At 38.0% G+C, this 20,073-nt stretch overlaps 2 protein-coding genes and 1 pseudogene across 3 annotated transcripts in view; all 3 read right to left on the bottom strand.

Moving 5' to 3' along the window:
- Positions 1–10,354, bottom strand: part of LOC121239529 (putative disease resistance protein RGA3) — a 35,672-nt gene extending 25,318 nt beyond the window's left edge. Inside the window, exon 1 of the transcript XR_005935311.1 lies at positions 7,191–10,354. The gene's annotated coding sequence lies outside the window, so the exon portion shown is untranslated. The remainder of the gene's footprint in view (positions 1–7,190) is intronic.
- Positions 3,988–18,973, bottom strand: LOC121239530 (glucan endo-1,3-beta-glucosidase, basic vacuolar isoform-like). Of its 2 annotated transcripts, XM_041136795.1 has the most exons (3): positions 18,847–18,958; positions 17,765–18,727; positions 3,988–4,358 (listed from the first exon to the last, which is right to left on the bottom strand). In XM_041136795.1, exons 1-2 carry the CDS (start codon positions 18,923–18,925, stop codon positions 17,781–17,783), a joined length of 1,026 nt encoding a protein of 341 aa, XP_040992729.1. In that variant the 5' UTR covers positions 18,926–18,958; the 3' UTR covers positions 3,988–4,358; positions 17,765–17,780. The 2 variants fall into 2 exon arrangements, with proteins under 2 accessions (XP_040992729.1, XP_040992728.1); XM_041136794.1 differs by lacking the exon at positions 3,988–4,358 and having other exon boundaries at positions 17,662–18,727; positions 18,847–18,973.
- On the bottom strand, positions 4,351–5,405 carry LOC121239384 (annotated as a pseudogene).
- Positions 18,974–20,073: the final 1,100 nt, after the last annotated feature.

Below are 20,073 nucleotides of genomic sequence, written 5' to 3'. Positions count from 1 at the left end.
AGTTGGTGTTGTTTGATGATTGGTGAGGAATTATTTTTTGATCGGTAAATAAGATTTTATTAATCATAGAAATATGCAAATGCCCAAGTACTCGGGTCATATACAAGAGCAATGCCTAGGAGTGATGTTCTAGTGATACAAGAAATTCATGAATGGTCATGCCATTGAAATCAATTACAATCGACCATTAGAACAAGGTGTTAAAAAATAAAGTTCTAAGTTCATCTAATGACTGCTCTCAATCTTGGAAGCTTCACTCGTTCTTGTCCCTCCAAAGACATCAACATAGGCAGATGGAATAAACTAGCCGGCTGAAGTGGCTCTAGGTTTTTTTCTCTGGCATAAGGCGACTAGGTTACGCATGGCTGCCGCGATGGCCCCCAACCAATTCGGTGACCGCCCCTCGTCAAAGAACCTTTGTTGATATGGTTCTAGACTCCTCGCAGCCTCTTCCTAAGGTTGCAGTGCCTTTTCGTGCTCATAAAACGGTTGAGGAAGAGGTTTATGTAGTTTTTTCAAAGGATGAAATTGATCGGTTTGCATTGCCATTCCAATTCTCTTTGGTATTGAAATTCCTGCGTCAAAGGCCTTCATTGGATTCCATTCGATCATTTATCAGAACAAGATGGGGCTGCTTAAACAATCGATTGTTTCTTCGATGAGTAGGCTGAGAAATGTGTTTATTCGCTTGACTTCATAAGAGGATTTCATGAAGGCTTTCACTCAGGAAAATTGTGAGATTAATGGTATACAGTACAAAGTGCTCCATTGGACTACAGATTTTCAAGAGAATCAAGAACCTGTGTAACGCCCCGACTCCCACGTACAGAAACACGGGAATCGTGAAGTCGGGATGATGACAACACGGGTCACACATCCCAACGATAAGTACTCAAGTGTGCAACAAGCAACAAGAGCACCACAAAAGTCGCAGTGGATAAATTAAAAGTAGTTAACTAAGTATCAGAATTGTTTAATACAAATATTCAAATAAATTACCTTTAAAAAGTTATACAGTTATCTGTAAACTAAAGTAAAAAGCCGAATACATAGACAAAAGGGAAACAAATCCTATAATCCAAAACCAACCACATGTCATTCCCTTCACGGAGCCGATCCCTCAGGCTGTTCATTCTCATCTGCATCAAAATCTACGGTACCATAAAAGTGCATTAATGCGACCAACATGCATGCATATGATAAAATACGCCTTAGCCTCAAAACATCATTTTTCCCGAAAATGACTATTTTCCAACACACGCCAAAATCTCATTTTGGCCCAAAAATATAATCCATTTTTTTCCCAGAAAATGATTTACACAAAATCCAACCATTTATCAGACAATGTAGGCGGGAATCGCAGGCGAGACTATACCACCATCCCTATCGCGTGCATTATAGGCGGGAATCACAGGCGGGACACAACCACCATCCCTGCTTACCACCATCCTTACCGCGTGCACCGTAGGCGGGAATCACAGACGGGACTCTACCACCATCCCTACTTACCACAATCCCTACAGTTCCTTTCCACACAATGAGTACCTATCAGAGCACTGTAGGAGGGAATCACAGGCGGGACTCTACCACCATCCCTACCGCATGCACCGTAGGCAGGAATCGCAGGCGGGACACAACCACCATCCCTACTTACCACCATCTTTACCGAGTGCACCATAGGCGGGAATCACGGGCGGGACTATACCACCATCCCTGCTTACCACCATCCCTACAGTCGCTTTTCTTTCTCTCACATGACAATCCAGTTTTCAATAAACACATGAACATGAATGCAATTACACGAAAATCCAGTTTCCATTTACAAACATGAACATGCGTGCAAACATGCAATGTACAAGACAAGACATCAATATCCAACAACCAACAAATCCCAATATAAACCAATCACACAAAGATGCTAAAGCAAGAAAGATGGGAGCTAGTGTTATAATAAGAAATGAGAAGTGAGAGGTCATGGCAACTTGTCATGCTCTGAAGCAAAATGTGGTAGAACCAGCTTTAGCAGAGTGTTATGATCTGAGAAAAGCAATGGAATTTTGTAGAGATCTCAATTTTGACAAAGTAATCTTTGAGGGGGATGCACAGGTAGTAATAAATGATGTGAACAATCCAGTTGAAGACCTGTCTTTCTATGGCAGTATTATAGAAGAGATGAAGATGGTGCTCAAGGCTGGCAAGGAAGGAAAGTTCAATACTCACATAGAGATACAAATGCAGTAGCTCATAATCTAGCAAAAGCTGCTTTACATTTTGAAGAGGAGAAAGTGTGGATAGAAGAAGCTCCAATGTTAGTCTTAAATAGTTCACGGATTGATAATCTTTGTATTGATCAAACAGTTTATATGAATGAATGAGGAATGGTTTATTTCAAAAAAAAAAAAAAATTTGCCAAGGTTTTCATAGCTGTGACAAACTTGTTTGCAGTGGCTTTTGGGAACAAGTACTCTTGCTTGCAGTGGCTTTTGGTAACAAGTAGTACTCCAATTTAATGGTATTTATATGATCAAAACCTTTGATTTCTAATGAAGTGTTGACTCCCATGTGTGGCTATAGTGTCTACCTCACTTACAGTGGCTGGTGGCCACGCTAACTTCACTAATTAGTAGGGGTGTAAACTGGTCGGTCCAGACCGGAGAAACTAACCTGACCGACCAAATGCATGGTCGGTTTCGGTCCAAACACTACATAAATTTCAGTCTTCGGTCCGGTCCCGGGGTGGAGATTTCTTGGACCGGACCGGTTTACACCCCTACTAATTAGCATTAATATAGATGTGAGTTTTGTTTTTTTGCTTTGGAAAAGTTACATTTACCTGTCTTAATTATAACTACCATTTCATTCCCAGTTTCTAACTTCAATTACAACTATCTGAAATTCACCCATCAATACAAGTTTCTGTTTTGAGTGGCCCTTTTCATTGAAAATTGGCTAGAAGTTTCAGCAATATGAAAAACTATTTAACTATTTTTGGAGTATGAATGAAGTGATACTCTCGTTCTATCACTGAGAGTTATACTATTAAAATTGCTTATCGAAATAATAATTTTGATATAATGAGAACATCACGTTGTTGAGAACATGGTGGTAGTTTAAGATAGTCTAATTTACTCTTCGGCTACTCTCTAATTAAAGGAAAAAGTTTTGGCCCGGGTTTTAGAATTCATTAGAAACTTGATTCCATAAGGAAGAAAAAATAACAGAGAAAAATGATATTAGAACCATTTTTACTTGATGAAAAAAAGGGATGGGGCCTATGATTGATGGGCATCCTACCATCAAAGATTATGCAATATATTTTTAAAGTAAACTGAACGATTTGTTTTGAGTCTAATTTTCTCTATATATAGATGATGGACATAAGCAGTAACACTAACATGATAAGTCTTTATAATAAACATGATTTTAAATTACCCATCTTCCTTTATCTCCTTCAAGGTAAGGATCTAAGTCATATCAGAAAGATGTGGTGATAAGTGCAGCAACAGCCTATTGAATTGTCAACCTAACTCTAGTTTTGGATGATTCACTCAAGCTCCGTTTGTCACTAATTACATAAGGCAGGTTAAAAGCATGGCTCCCTATGCTAGGACTACTCAACGATTTTACTGAAAAATGAGACAGAAATTGAAGACAATATAGAGAAATTCTTAAATTGTTTCCCATATTAATGTTGGTTGTCTCAGGAAATTTCCAATTAATAAACGGAAATGTGCAGTTTTCTTCTGTTTTTCCCATGGTTGGTTTACTCAAACCAAAAGATAGCAATGCTCTTATGGCTCCCATACTCCTACTTCTTGGTTTTCTGATATCGAGCCTAGAATTAATTAATAGGTCTACTCTCTCTCTCTCTCTCTCTCTGAATTTATAGTGCATGCACATTTCATAGTCTATTCTTTGGAAACACTGTCTTGGTTTTGAGATGTGATGATCGAAAAAATCTTTGAACTCTATGGTATTTTCCAGTGATCGAGTTCGGCCATTCACATTAAGTCCCCATTGACTCATTTGATAAGTAATTCTAGGCCTGTTGAACTCAAAATTTGAGATCAAGACAAATTTAATTATTTATTCATATAAGTCTCTTACCACCCCAGTACTCATGAATTTCGCTTACAATTTGCAGCAAAATTAATGGAGTATAAAATCCTCATTACTCAGAATTATTAGGAAAGGAAACATAGGGGAAGGATATCACTGATGGCACTGATAAATGCCCTGTATGGAAACTATCACATGTAAGCCCTCTTTTATACTATTTCATACATGATGCAGTAGAAGGCGACTTGACCTTAAACCACTCTTATTTATCATAGTGGTTTCAAGAGACTTTTACCACACTCCATTGGGGACTGGTTGGTTGTTGTATTTTACTTTGAAATAAGGGTAGATGTTAGCAAGAATTGGCACTCCAGTGCTAACCAGGAAACCAATGATTGGCTCCATGAATGGCCCTGCATTGGCACTGAAAGCAGCTGCCGATGGAGGATCAAAAACACCTAACAAGTTTGTGTCCTCCGCGGTTGAGAACTTGATCTGGTTTTGTAGACCAGCATCTGCAATTGCTTTGTAAACATTTTGCATTGCTGGAAGAACAAACCGAGCTGCTGCACCGATTGGATTCACTTCGTTTCCAACGGCAATATACTTGAACTTGACATTGGAAGAATAGTCTTTAATGTTCCTCTGGACCCAATCAGTTGCAGCTGAAGGGTCGGCAAGGGCTTTAAGGCTGTCATTAGGGACGCCAACGATGAGTTCTATGTTGGAATCTCTAAGGGGCTCGAGAATTTCTGGATATGGAGAGTAAATGCGCATCTTGCCAATGCTGTGTTTTGCAGAGCCTTACAGCTTCCGACTCAGGTGGTAAGGTGTCTGCATTGCCACTTCCTCCATAGCACACACCTATGGATTGTGCACCTGCAGGTGCACAATGTATTGAGCAATGATTTAAATGAGTTTCAAAGAAGGCAACAATATGTACTGCTATATATTTGTTTTAGTTGTTCGCATTCTTTCTTTTTCTTTCTTTTCTGAGCTCCTTAACAACTGATTGTATTATTAATAACATATTTAAATGAGTTTCAAAGAAGGCAACAATATGTACACATGCTACATTTGGTAATCATGGAATAACGCAAGGAGAGAGAGAGAGACCCATATGTTGTAGGCTACACAAAAGCCGAAGTAGCAGCAAAATGGCTGCAATGAAGGGTTTATTCCTCGTTGTATACATAGAAGCCAGAGAGGAGAGGAGAGGGAGGAAATAAGTTAACACTCGGCTTTCAAACAGATCGATTATATTACTATTTATAAGTCAGAAAATTCCTGAGATGACCAACTAGCATGTAGCAAAATGTTCAAGAGTTTGTCTGAATTTTCTTTAATTTCTGTCTTAAGTCGTAGAATAGTCCTAGTCTTGGGAGCCATGCATTCATGCATTTAACCTGCCTGGCCTCAATAAATGATGTAGAAGTTCAATAAACTGAACGATTTGTTTGAGTCTAATTTTCTCTATTTAGATGGAATGATTCCACCCATTTCCTGTGAATGCGACCAACACCCATGGAAGTGAGTTCTTTATATTCTCATGATTTTTAACCAGAACATTCATTTTTTGTAGTTCACTTCAATAATATGGGAAATCTTGCCTTCTACTTTGATCACTTTAAGGTTTCGTAGATCTTGAAAAGTAATTATTGTGAAATACATAATGATTGTTAAAAAATATTGATCTGGTGCAATGATAATTGCAATTCCTTTTTCTTTCACATGCTGGAGGAAGAGACTGCTATGACATTCTATACACGGCTAGTAAAAATGTTACAGAAGTGAAATATAAGCCTTACGGGAAGGATGAAGTAATTGCCTAACTTCAACATCAAATTACTCAGCTTCTTGTATTTTTTGAGTTCTCTTAAAAGTTCAAAATGAACGTTGAGGGTAGAACCAGAAGAGAGAAGAAAGATATGGAAGATTAGTATTTCTTATTCTAATCATAATGCTACTGTCCTTTAACAGGCAGAGAGGGAGAAAATACACATAAATTGTAATCATAAGAAGAATTCCATGTGCAACAAATGGTAGTGGCTTAGCAAGTGGATGTTTATATCTATAGATTTCCACACAAAACAATGTAAAAACTATGAATAGGGAAGATCAACAAACTTTTCAGATGTCAAGGAATCTCTTTCAATAAATTTGCTCAATCTGGGATTGGAGTTATACAGCTCCTCCATCAACCTCATGATTATATCTTGGACCACAATGCCTAAAAGCGACAATCCTTCTTCAAATGACGGCTTTCAACCACAATTCCAAGTTAGCTGACGGCCTGGAAAGTATTGGAGCATCTTGTTTCTCTATTTGTCTCTCATGTTCATCAACTTCCTTACGCCTTGGATGGATTTTTACTTTGGATAAAATTTGCAAATGTCAGGTACCGTTGACTTTGAAGTGGCCAAAACCTGGGTAGGCAACTGCCGAGAGGTGTCTCCCATCCGAAGAAAACCAGAATATTTGTCGAATATCCTCATTTTTTGTGCAAAAGCCAGCTACAAGATCATTGATGGCAAAAAATGTTCTTGGAGAGCATACACAAATAAAGGAGTGCAAAGCAATTGGTCGTATCATCCATCATGTAACTATGATCAACTTCATATACATGTGCTCCAAGATGCAAACAAAATCATCCCTGTAAGTTTAGACATATGAGATAGTCTTGAGAAAAGTTGTATATGTTGCAGAAGCAGTAATCAAGACTAAAAAGCACCCAAGTTCAGCAAAAATCAAATTACCATCACTTTCCATGCTAAGAAACATGCAGACCCTGTTGAAATTGTTGTCGTGAAATTACATAGCCTCAACATTGCGGCCTCCTATATTTCTTCTCTTTGGTCTTCTTCCTCCTTACTATTCTCCTGGATGTGAAGAATCGTGCATATGGTGATATTTCTTATTTGAATGGGAAGAATAAAACAATAAAGAAAGCGAGGTAATCATAACTAGGTTATTTACTTGTAGAAGTCGCAGTGCATTAGATTTTTTAACAAACTCTCAATCCCTCTCCCCTATTTCTTCTTTACTCAAAGTCGTTTTTGCAAATTAAATTTTATAAGTTGAAGGTGAAGAAGGTGGATGCGGCGATAAAGATAAAATTGGAAGAAAAATACCTAGATCAGTCGTATTCCAGTTGAGGATCAAAGTACTCCAGCTCTGGGATGTGAGCAATCTTGGGCCAATCCTCACCTCTGTCTTGTTCGCATCTTTGTAATAAGATGGGGCAATCATGAATTGTCAACACTTTCAAAGTGGTTAGCCTACTCATTGCTTCAGGCAGTGATGTTAAACCAGAGCATGTAGAAATTGCGAATTGCTCAAGTGATGCACAATTGCATATCCACTCTGGTATAGTCATCAAACTTGAACAATTTGAGATTCGGAGCTGTCGTAGAGTGGTAACATGTTGAAGCCCCAATGGGAGAGACACCAATTTTGGAATACCGACAAACTCCAAAGAGATGAGGCTTTTAAGCTCTTTCCATTGCGTACCGTGCTCATCGTTGCCTAGATCAAGCATAGGACACTAAGCTTCAGTTGTTGAAGTGCAGTGAGATATTGTACACCATGGGAGAGAGACTTTAATTTAGGGCAGAGGCTTAACTCCAAATACTGGAGAGATATAAGGTTTTTCACTGGAACTGTTTCTGGAGGAAGCAGATGAAAAGGCAATGAAGTCAACATAGGGCAATTCCATATTCTTAAATTTGAAAGACGAGGGAATAGTAAAGCATTCCCCGTCGTATTGACATCCACATTATAAGAATCACTCCTCCTCCACCAATGGTGGCAAATATTTCAATTTCGTACAACCATGTAAACTCAAGTGAACCAGATTTGTAAGTGACAAAAGCCACATCGGAACCCTCACACCCCATATTCATATATGTTCAGCTTTTTAAGATTTGGGTGAGGTTCAAAGCCTTCCAAGGCCATTTCATCATCTGCATTAACATTTCCTCTTCTCCAACGTAAAGTCAAAACCTGAAGATGTTCTTTCTCTTTTAGATTTGCACCCTTATAGTCTAATGCGATGTCTTCCTCCCGACTTCTCAAACCCGAAATCTCTAATTCTCCTCTTAAGCTATTTAGTCTATTTAGCTCGCTTAACCGGCCACTATCCTTTGGGGCCGAATCAGAGTGGACAACAAACTTAGATAATGTCTGAAGATTTGTCAATTGCCCCAATCCACGCGGCATATAAGTCAAACTCCAACATCCATCATTGTAAAGATGCCTGAGGTTGACTAATTTCGTAATTCCACTAGGCAATTCTTTAATCCCTCTGCAACCAGAGAGTCTTAGTGTATACAAATTTTGCAACCTAGATATGGAATCGGGCAGCTTCTCGATTTTTTGATTCCTAGAAAGATCAAGATCTCTTAAATGCTTCAACTTACATATAGAACTCGGTACTAAATCAAGCTGTCTTCCATGTAAATCCAACACTCGCAAATACTTCAAACTTGAAAAGATTGCTTCACAAGAAGTGCTTGACTCTTGCAAATCCTTCAATTCACCAAGCGAAAGAAGTGTTCGAATCCTTCTGGCTTTAGACGAGGAAGTTGGAATTACAAAGGAAAATTCTATATTGTTGATAACTGATACGTGCCGAGTTTTCTGATCACCAATAATTTTTTCCTTAGATTCTAATTTGGTGATCAATGATCCTGCCACTGACATTGCGAGATCATGCATGAGGTCATGCATTTTACTTGTAATCACGTTTCCCAAATCATCCATTTCAGCTTCTTGAAAGAACGATCTCCAAAGTAAATCCATGAAATACTCATGACCAACATCTTCAAGACATTCATTTTGATTGGATAGCTTGATAAACCCTGTGCTATCCATAGATTTATCAATTTTGATTTCTTCATCACGTAATCCTTGGGAAATATACTACAATAAGCAAAGCATTGTTTCAAATGTGATGGAAGTTGATCATAACTCAGCTTAAGAGTTGGTATGATTTTATCTTCTTTTATTTTTTGCAGTTTATTGTTGTTAAAAGAAACCCACTCTGCTTCAGAATTTTCCAAGGACAGTAACCTTCCAATTGTTTTGATGACAAGAGGGACACCTGAACACTTTTCTACAATCTCCATTCCAACTTCCACTTTTCTAGAATTCACTAGCTCTTCTCCGTTCTCAAATGCCACTTTCTTAAATAAACACCATGACTTCTGGCTGTCTAAACCCTGTAAGAAATATGGTCCAATTGTTTGGGTAATTTGTGCAACTTTTGGACTTCGTGTAGTTATTAATATTCTACTCCCACTTGCACCACCCATCAACAAATTTTTCAATTTATCCCATTTCTCACTTTCCTCATTCCAAACATCATCCAACACAAGTAAGTATTTCTTTCCAACAATTTCTTTTCGAAGACCATGCACCAACGTATCCATTTGAACAGTAATGTCTGGTTTCTGTTTTATTGCCGATTCTAGGATTTTTTCAACAACTTTTCTAACATCAAAAGTATCAGAGACGCACACCCACATTTTTAGTTGAAAATGTTTATCTATTTCCTCATCATTAAAGATGAATTGAGCTAGTGTGGTCTTTCCTAATCCTCCGATGCCAGTAATCGGAAGGATTCCTACATTCACTTTAACATTGGAATCAGAAAGAAGTATATCTATGATCTCCTTCTTGTCATCTTCTCTACCAATAATTTCTGCCTCGGGTACAAAGGAATGAGTATCATCCCTCTTCCTTGCCCTGACTCCTATCTCCACAGGGCGTTCCTCCAAGTGGAATTTCCTATCATTTGCGATGGCATCTAACTTCTGTCTAATCGCCTTAATCTTATGGCCCATTTTCAGATCATAGACAAGCTGGTTTGATTTGGAGAAGAAGATTCGTACCTTTTTTGCCATCTTATCATGAGTCATCATCTCTCGCAACAGACATTCAGTGGAGAAACCATCTAGCAAGTCGTCTACATCATAAACGACATCCTTGAGCTTTTCAAGCCAATCTGTAACTTCACGGTTCACTGTCCATTGCTCCTCAGCATCAAGAAGCACGGCTTGGATTGTCGAAACGGTGTTCTTGAGCTTCTCAAGCTCATCTGTGACACCCCAAAGCAGTCTGATCTCTTTGAGAGTTTGGGATCCCAAGCTCTCAATGATTCGTGCAGCAACGTCGAAGAGAATGGCTTCTGCCATTTGTTGATGGTTGGTGAAGGAATGGTAAAAAGGGCTCTTGAGGAATCACTAAAGGGATAGAAGGAAGGATATGTTTGCTTTGAATGCGTACAGAGGACAAGGCGGGAGCAACATTTTATAAGGCTTGCATGGGAAAGTTCCTATTCACTTTAACATTTGAATAGAGAGGACACAGAGCGTGGCCAATATTTTATGAATTCTTGCATGTGCTGCTGCATGCGTGTTATATAAACATGAATTTTCTTTTCTTGTTACTGCTGAAGATGCTTTGCCTACTGCTTTTTCTTTACCTTATTTTTGTATCCCCAAGATTAATTAATGGCAACTACATTATTACACCCAACTTCCAGCTAGCTTTCCTCTGTCTTCTTGCCGTTTATATATAAAGAAGGCAAGCATCCCAAGACTAATGTGAATACATTTATTTTTTATTTTTTTGGCTTCAATGGGATTACATTTAGAAAAATAAACGGGCTCCCCCTCCTTTTTTTTTTTTTTTTCCCCGTTTGTTTTTTTTTTTTAATTTTTTTTTACTTGGTGATTAAGAAAATATTATTTAATAATATTGTAAACTTTTTTCTTTTTCTTTAAATATTTAAAAATGTTAAAAAAATAATTTGAAAAAAAGGTGTTACTTTCTAGAGAAATGCTAACAAAGTTTTCCCTTTCTAGAGAAAAAGTGTTAATAATATTGTAAATCTCCCGAGCATTTCTCCCGAAGATTTCTCTCTACAAATTTTTTTTTTCGGGCTGGTTTGGATTTAAATATGAGATGAGATAGTTTTAAATGAAAAATAAAAGTTAATAAAAATATTATTAGAATATTATTTTTTAATATTATTATTGTTTTAAGATTTAAAAAAGTTGAATTATTTATTATATTTTATGTAAAAATTTGATAAAATTATAATGTTGAGATGAGATGAGATGAGATGAAACACTTTCTGAATATTACCACCTCGACAATATGTTTCTATCCATCAAAGATGCTTTGAATACAGATTACAGAGGACTGGTGGCCGTCTCTAATAGTTTATGAACTCTTGCAAGTTCTGCCTGCGTGTTAAAGTTAAACAAGAAATGAAGATGCTTTTTCTTTAAACAAGAAATAAATTAAGGAATCCAATAAATAAATTAGTTTATTTATTTGTTTATTTGTTAATCTGAACAGCTCAAACTTTGACTAGTGATCGACATCTACTTTTCGAGGTGCCATCTAATACCATTAGTAGATGCAATATGGTCCAACGCGTACCTATGCAAAGCACACCACCAGACTAATACAAACTAATTAATTAGCCTGAGATTCATTTTCGGTATTCTAATTTGGCATCCTTCAGGTTCCTAATTTTAAGGAAAAAGCTTCCCGTCGGTCAGGTGAAAACTATATTTTAATATTAATTAATAAAGTTGTCACGTAATTAACGTTCAATAAACTAATCTAGATGGTTGCTCTTTTCGTAATCCTGGATTTTCAGGTTCTGGTGAGTGGTGGAGTCATTCAGAACTCAAATGGTGATGTGCTATGTTGTTTTGCATCTTATATGGGTCAGACTACCAATAACGTTGCTGATCAGGTAATGGAGCTTGTGATTCATTGGCTGAGAAAGAAACATTGAAGCTTGTGGTATTTGGAAGATTTTTGGAAAGAAATATTAAAAAGGTTAGAGGGGATCTGTTTTTCTGTGTCTCATTCATACATTGTGTTTGGCATAGTTGGTTCCATGAACACATGCATGTCAACCCCACGACCTCAGCCTTTTGTCTCAAAGAGAAGAGTGGGAGGGGGAAAAAGAAATCAAGAGAATTTCATATTGGTCCACATCACTAACTAAGCTGGTTCACCTGATAAAGGATGAGTCAAAGAAAGGTCTTTAGTCTAAGTACCAGTTTCCAAGAAGTGAAAGTATGAAATAGAAAAATCCCCTTCCTAGGATCAGGACATAGATCCATCCAAAGAAAGAAGGGAGAAAGAAGAAATAATCAGGACGACCACTGGAGAAGTCTTGTACAACATGTAAAAGTGACATCAAATGATACAGTATTAGCTGCCTTTCCACATTTCTCAAGATTTTAAAAGTTCATATCAACCAAATTAAAGCCTAGTTATTTAAGATTGAGACTTTGAAATCTGAACCTATGTTGCTTTTCAAAAAGAAATCTGAACTAACTGTTGAAATACCAGAAACATACAAAGCACTACATTTTTATTGGCATAATCAAAACATTCTCCCACGTTCTCTCGTTCTTCTTCTAATGACTAATCAAAACATTAGTCATGTAAAAATAAATCAGAGCATAGAACAGAGTAGTAGGATTAACAACTACCTACAAGAAGCTCCTCAAGGAACCCTAATCGAGGAGATGGCCCTCTGTCACCTAAGATTTAAAAAGTTTGATAAGAAACAAATCACAAAACAAGCCAAATACAATCACATATGTTCATTCAATCCAAATAAAGGAGAAATTTCTTTATGAGATTGTGAGAAGAGAACTTGGTGTGGAGTGGTGGCTCGGGAGGGAGGGAGAGCTGGTCGCATCATTCAATCCAACCAGACAGGATTAACAAAAATCATTCATCTGAAAATAAATGTATGTGTAGTCAGCAAAATCAAGAAAAAAGGAGGATGTAATAGACAAACTCTAGCTGGAATCTATGTTATCTTTAAACCATACCCTATCATATATTTATATAAGAGATTCCAGTTGAATCATCACACATAGCAAAAACTTCATTAGATAACCAGAGAGCATTTTTACAACATGTAGATAGTCTAGACATTATGAACCAAAACCTAGACAAGCTATAAATAGACACAAGTGCATGTAGAAGATACATATTCATTGCTTCTACTACCCTTTCCTGCAACCAAATAAGAAGGCACCAAAATAAAACCACATCAGTCAAAACTTAAAAACAAAAAGTTCAAAAACCTTCAAAGCTAACCCAATTAAGATGGCACAAAGAAATGCAATAGTAGTTAGTTTTATTTATATTATGTTTTGAACATTAAAAAAAAAAACTGTTAATTTTTTCTTTTGTTCTTTCTTAATCACCACAAGATCTACCAAGTTTCTGTGTACCGGCAGCAAAAAGGACAGATAGTTCACAATAAATTCAAGAAATGATGTAATATGAAGAAGTATAGTACAAAACAGAGTGTTTCACCATTGCTGGAAACATATCGAAGGTGTGTAGAAACTAGATGTAGTCAGAAGAATATATCCAGCACTGAGACATGAATGTGATGCATCCGTCCATCATAAATGAATTATCCAAAAAAACAGAACGAAAAAGAAAAAAAAAAAAAAGATGAAAAGTGTAAATGGCTTACTGTCCCTGCAGTTGACCTTGAAGAAAGAAATGTGCTATTCTTTATCCGTGATAAGCCAAAATCGCACACCTAAACACGCAGGAAAGTTCACGTCGTGCTGGATTAGGCATGGAAGATACATGAAATAAATTGAGCAAGCTCAGTAAAGAGAAAAGACACCACCTTCACAACCCAATTCTTATCAACTAGTAAATTTGGAGACTTCAAATCACGAAGCACTATTATGGGAGAGGGTTGTGCAAATAATTCATTCCACGGGCCTGAAATTTCAATCATCCAAAACAGACACTATTTCCTGCAAAGTTACAAATTATAGCAAATAGCTGACTGGAACTGGAATAAAGAGCAAGAATGACAGAATCATACAGCATCAAGGGCCATCCTCAAGTGCCTTCTTTCATCTAATTGATTGGCATGGAGTGGTGGTCCAAGAGTGGGAGGGAGAGCCTCGGGTTGCTAAGCTAGGCGTGGAGGAGAAGGGGGCTTCAACAGAGGATTGGGGACGGCGTCGAGGTGTGGGTGGTGGCAAACGACGCCCCTAACGGCGGCGATATAGAGAAATCCGAGAGAAAGAGAGAGGTGAGGCTAGAAAGAGATCGGCGTGGGGGCAGGGAGAGAAGGAGGGGGTGGCCGTCGAGGTGAGGTGGCGGTGGCTTGGTGGGGTCGTTGGCGACGGGCTGTGCGCGACGAAGGTTTGAGGGAGAAGAGGGATTGGGGAGAGAGAGAGGGGACGGGGGACGGGGACGGGGGAGACGGCTGGATGGAGGGAAATAAATGAGGAAAAAATGCAACGCGTGGCATTTAAATTTTATTAGGTTTTTCGGCGCTTTTAAGTCGCCACTAAAAAGCTTTAATTAGCCATATATGTTTTTGCGGGGACAACATTCGCCGTAAATATTATCTATTGTAGCGATTTTTCTAATTTACGGAGTTAATGCCGCAACAGTTAACAATACCTTATTGTGACGACAAAATCACCGCAACAAGTTAAAAAGTCGCCACAAAAGTGAATTGCACATTCCTTCCCACTTTGCACTGGACATTATGCGATGACTTGGAAATCACCCGAATTACTGGAAAAGGCCTGATTAATATTTGCGGCGATTTTTAAAGTTAAAAAATAGTTGCAAATGGCCACTTTCGCAATTCCATCGAACAATGAATTGCCGCAACATATTTTTTATTCTTGCGGCGAAATGTTTCGTCACAAAAAGTAAAAAATCTCTGCAAAAGACCAGATTATTATTTGCGGTGAATTTTGCCATCGCAAAAAGTAATAAAATCGCCGCAAAAGAACATTTTCCAAAATGATATAAAAATACTGTGAGGATGTGAAAAATCGTTGCAAATAAAGGGTCTTGCGGCGATTTTATTTCCAACAGATAAAAAATGGCCGAAAAATGCCTTATTTCTTGTAATGGTTGTAGAATGAATAGGAGTGGAAAGATCACTTAGCTCTTAATGGGCCAAATCAGATTTTAGCCAAACCGTAGCTACTGTTGCTTGATGATTGTTGAGTTGTGAGGAATTGTTTTTTGATCGGTAAATAAGATTTTATTGATCATAGAAATATGCAAATGCCAAAGTACACGGGTCATATACAAGAGTAATGCCTAGGAGTGATGTTCTAGTGATACAAGAAATTCATGAATGGTCATGCCATTAAAATCAATTACAATCGACCATTAGAACAAGGTGTTAAAAAATAAAGTTATTAATTCATGTAATGACTGCTCTCAATCTTCGAAGTTTCGCTCGTTCTTGTCCCTCCAAAGACATCAACATAGGCAAATGGAAACCATCTTCCAAATTGCAGCAATTTGAGAAGTGCCTTGAAGACCTCTTCATGAAACTAAGACATTTGTTACCCTTCTTTGCATCATCCAAGCTACACCCACCCTAGCAAAAAAGGCATTTCACAAAGTTGTAGAAATCTCACAATGTATTAGTAGATGATCGACGGATTCTCCACTCTTTTCACATAGACAATACCAATCCAATACTATAATACTGCATTTCCTTGGGTTGTCGATAGTGGAAATCTTCTCCAAAGAAGTTGTCCATACAAAAAATGATTAAGGGGGCTTTCGTCTACCAAATGCTCTTCCGCGAGAATTGTGAGGAATTGTGAGACCAAATAAGAAAAGTGACGTGGGATAGGATAGCAAACCTAGAACCATATCCAATGACAATCATCAAGTGAGCCTACATATTGCTCATGGATTTTGTTAAGATATAAAATAAATAATAAAATCTACATCTTCCTATTAGCTTAAACTTTTAGGACAAGTGGTGATTTTGCATGGTATCAGAGCAGAGGTCTTGAGTTCAATTCCTGATTGGCTGACTCTATACTCTATTTCATTTAATTAAATATTCCACTTGTTGGGTCACCCATTGAGGGAGAGTCTAGTCCACACGTGAGGGAAAGTATAAGATATGAGATAAATAATAAAATATACTTCTTTCTATTAGTTTAAACTTTTGAGATAAATGGTGATCTCACAGATTTCAAAAGAAGTAGTGGCTGCCAATACTCGTTCCTTCATAAGCTTGATTACTTTGACATCATATTTGTTGATATAATATGGCTAATATTCTTTTCATCTATGAAATGTTGCTTTCTGGATGCTGCATTTTTTTTTTTCCTTATTCTTGCCTACTTTTTATATGATCTAATTATCCACAATAATGCAATCGTTAAAATGTATTTTTTCTTTTCATCTCTCTCTCTTTTTTTCCACACACAGAGAGAGAGAGAGAGAGATGCTCTACATCATGGCATTTTTGTCTTGGGCTAGCTTAGCTAGTAGCTAGTAGGTACATCATGTACATGCAATTGCCACCAGGCATTATTCAGCTCATTTCATGTATTGAATCCTGCAATGCAGACATGAATCATGACCATACTTGACAGTGCAGTGCCCCCCCAGAGAGGGTATGGAAGGGGGTGGTGTGCTTGGAGAGCAAAGTAATTGAAAGAACGCCCGATGAATAATATTTTTCTATTTAGAATGTGAAACAACAATATCTGGGATCAGAAAGAAACCAAAATGAAAGCCTAGAATATATAGAATGATGGACATAAGCAGTAACACTAACAAAATGAATAATATTAATTTTGCTAACGCAAGTTTTGGATGATTCACTCAAGCTCCGTTTGCCACTAATTAAGGCAGGCAGGTTAAAAGCATGGCTCCCTATGCTAGGACTACTCAACGATTTTACTGAAAAATGAGACAGAAATTGAAGACAATACAGAGAAACTCTTATATTGTTTCCTATATTAATGTTGGTTGTCTCAGGAAATTTCCAATTAATAAACGGAAATGTGCAGTTTTCTTCTATTTGAAGGCCGATCGAGTGTGTAGTTCAGTTATTTCCTGTCCCGTCTTATCTGGCTTCAGTCTATACAATGAGGAATAAACTTTTGACTGCATCTACTTTTCTACCACTTCTGCTGTCGTGTAGCCTACAACATATAGGCGCAAATGGTAATGTAGAGATATCTGTGCTGAGCAATAGAGCTGGTTTCCTGGGTTTCTCATTTGCTTTTCCCATGGTTGGTTTACTCAAACCAAAAGATAGCAATGCTCTTATGGCTCCCTTACTCCTACTTCTTGGTTTTCTGATATCGAGCCTAGAATTAATTAATAGGTCTACTCTCTCTCTCTCTCTCTCTCTCTCTCTCTGAATTTATAGTGCATGCACATTTCATAGTCTTTTCTTTGGAAACACTGTCTTGGTTTTGAGATGTGATGATCGAAAATATCTTTAAACTCTATGGTATTTTCCAGTGAGTTCGGCCATTCACTTTAAGTCCTCATTGACTCATTTGATAAGTAATTCTAGGCCTGTTGAACTCAAAATTTGAGATCAAGACAAATTATGTATACATGTAAGTCTCTTACCATGCATAGCGCACCACCCCAGTACTCATGAATTTGGATTACAATTTGAAGCAAAATTAATGGAGTATAAAATCCTCATTACTCAGAACTATTAGGAAAGGAAACATGGGCGAAGGATATCACTGATGGCACTGATAAATGCCCTGTATGGAAACTATCACATGTAAGCCCTCTTTCATACTATTTCATACATGATGCAGTAGAAGGCGACTTGGCCTTAAACCACTCTTATTTATAATAGTGGCTCCAAGAGACTTTTACCAAACTCCATTGTCTCCCTTTCAATTGAAACTAATACTATACTTGGCCTGTTTATTAGGATAGAATAGACCAAAATGTTTTTCAATTTCCTCTTCTTTCAGGTTCTCATCAAACAAGCCAAACAAATAAGTTTCTATGGCCTTTCCGGGCCTTTTCGGAGTCCCTCCTTTGACATGATCAACCAAATTCCTATAATAAGTGCCTGCATTCTCGATAGTTTCCACAGCACCTCCAGCAGATGGCCAGCCACTCTCTGACACCACAATATCCAAACTTCTTCCATTTGTTTTCTCAATAGCAGAATACAAAGCATCCATCAAGGCATCAAAGAGATTTCTGTACTCTAGTTTGCCATCTTGTACAACAACATCCGTTGCAGTAAATAAGGCATACGGGACTGGTTGGTTGTTGTATTTTACTCTGAAATAAGGGTAGATGTTAGCAAGAAGTGGCGCTCTAGTGCTAACCAGGAAACCAATGAATGGCTCCATGAATGGCCCTGCATTGGCACTGAAAGCAGCTGCCGATGGAGGATCAAAAACACCCAACAAGTTTGTGTCCACCGCGGTTGAGACCTTGATCTGGTTTTGTAGACCAGCATCTGCAATTGATTTGTAAACGTTTTGCATTGCTGGAAGAACAAACCGAGCTGCTGCACCAATTGGATTCACTTCGTTTCCAACGGCAATATACTTGAACTCGACATTGGAAGAATAGTCTTTAATGTTCCTCTGGACCCAATCTGTTGCAGCTGAAAGGTCGGCAAGGTCTTTAAGGCTGTCATTAGGGACGCCAACGATGAGTTCTATGTTGGAATCTCTAAGGGGTTCGAGAATTTCTGGATATGGAGAGTAAATGCGCATCTTGCCAATGCTTTGTGTTTTGCAGAGACTTACAGCTTCCGACTCAGGTGGTAAGTTGTCTGCATTGCCACTTCCTCCATAGCACACACCTATGGATTGTGCACCTGCACAATGTATTGAGCAATGATTTAAATGAGTTTCAAAGAAGGCAACAATATGTACTGCTATATTTGGTAATCATGGAATAACGCAAGGGGGGAGAGAGAGAGAGAGAGAGAGAGACCCATATGTTGTAGGCTACACAAAAGCCGGAGTAGCAGCAAAATGGCTGCAATGAAAGGTTTATTCCTCATTGTATGCATAGAAGCCAGAGAGGAGAGGAGAGGAGAGGGAGGAAATAAGTTAACACTCGGCTATCAAACAGATCGATTATATTACTATTTATAAGTCAGAAAATTCCTGAGATGACCAACTACCATGTAGCAAAATGTTCATGAGTTTGTCTGAATTTTCTTTAATTTCTGTCTTAAGTCGTTGAATAGTCCTAGTCTTGGGAGCCATGCATTCATGCATTTAACCTGCCTGGCCTCAATAAATGATGCAGAAGTTCACCGGAATTAGTGGTTACTTAAGCTTGACTATCATCCAAAACTGAGTCAACAAAGGGTGGTTGACAATTCACGACGTTTTTTTCATCAACACGTCTGTGTGATATGACTTTGACTTTTACCTTGAAGGAGATGGAAGGACACGGTAGCAAGTTGGTTTACAATGATGGTTATCCCTACTGAGAGCATTATTGCCAAGTCCAAAGTTTGGCTAGAATCTCAACTTTTGACTAGATAAATCCACATTAAACTAATCATTTTAAAGTCAAAATAATAATATTATATTATATATTTTAATAATATTTTTAAGTTATTTTTTGATTGACCAAGATGGCACAAGATACTCTGTTCATTGGTAGAATTTTCTGGTGATCTTTCCCAGTTTATTCTTCTTAAGTTTCTTTCTCTTCTTTTGTCATCATCTGGTGTGGATGGGGTTCACAAAGGAATTGGTGATAGATTCAAAATTATTTTTATTACTAAAGGAGGGAGGTTGGTTTCATATCATTGAGAGAGGATGGAAGAAGCATCATGAGATTATGGTGGATAAAAATACAGTGGGTTGGCTTCAGAAAGCGTTGGAGGTCTGTTTGAGAGGGGAGAAGGAGTTTTATAGCACCATTAGAGAAGGGTATCATAGCTTTATAGCCCAGAGGTGCTCGAATTTAAGGAGCCGTTGCATAATGGTTGCAGAATACAATGAGGGTGGAAGAAGAAATTTCATTTTCATTCCTGAAGGGGAGAGGGAAGAGGATGGGGGATGTTACGGGAGGCTTTGGGAAAGTGTTTGCAGGAAAATCAGTGTGGCTTACCAGGCGAGCCCTTCACGGCAGCAGAAGGTGGTGGAGAAGCCATTGATGCGGTCTTACAAGGAGGCTCTCGTACCAAATGAGGCCCACCAT

This window comes from Juglans microcarpa x Juglans regia, chromosome 7D, assembly GCF_004785595.1.
Source record: "Juglans microcarpa x Juglans regia isolate MS1-56 chromosome 7D, Jm3101_v1.0, whole genome shotgun sequence".
NCBI lineage: Eukaryota > Viridiplantae > Streptophyta > Magnoliopsida > Fagales > Juglandaceae > Juglans > Juglans microcarpa x Juglans regia.
Note: the sequence above shows the minus strand (reverse complement) of the source record. Positions and strands in the feature narration are given on the sequence as shown.

Bases quoted from the DNA above. Each gene is read 5' to 3' on its own strand.
- LOC121239530 (XM_041136794.1), bottom strand. From the start codon at position 18,925: ATGCATACAATGAGGAATAAACCTTTCATTGCAGCCATTTTGCTGCTA. The intron at 18,728-18,846 runs GTCTCTCTCTCT...TACATTGTGCAG, and splicing joins GTGTAGCCTACAACATATGG to GTGCACAATCCATAGGTGTG.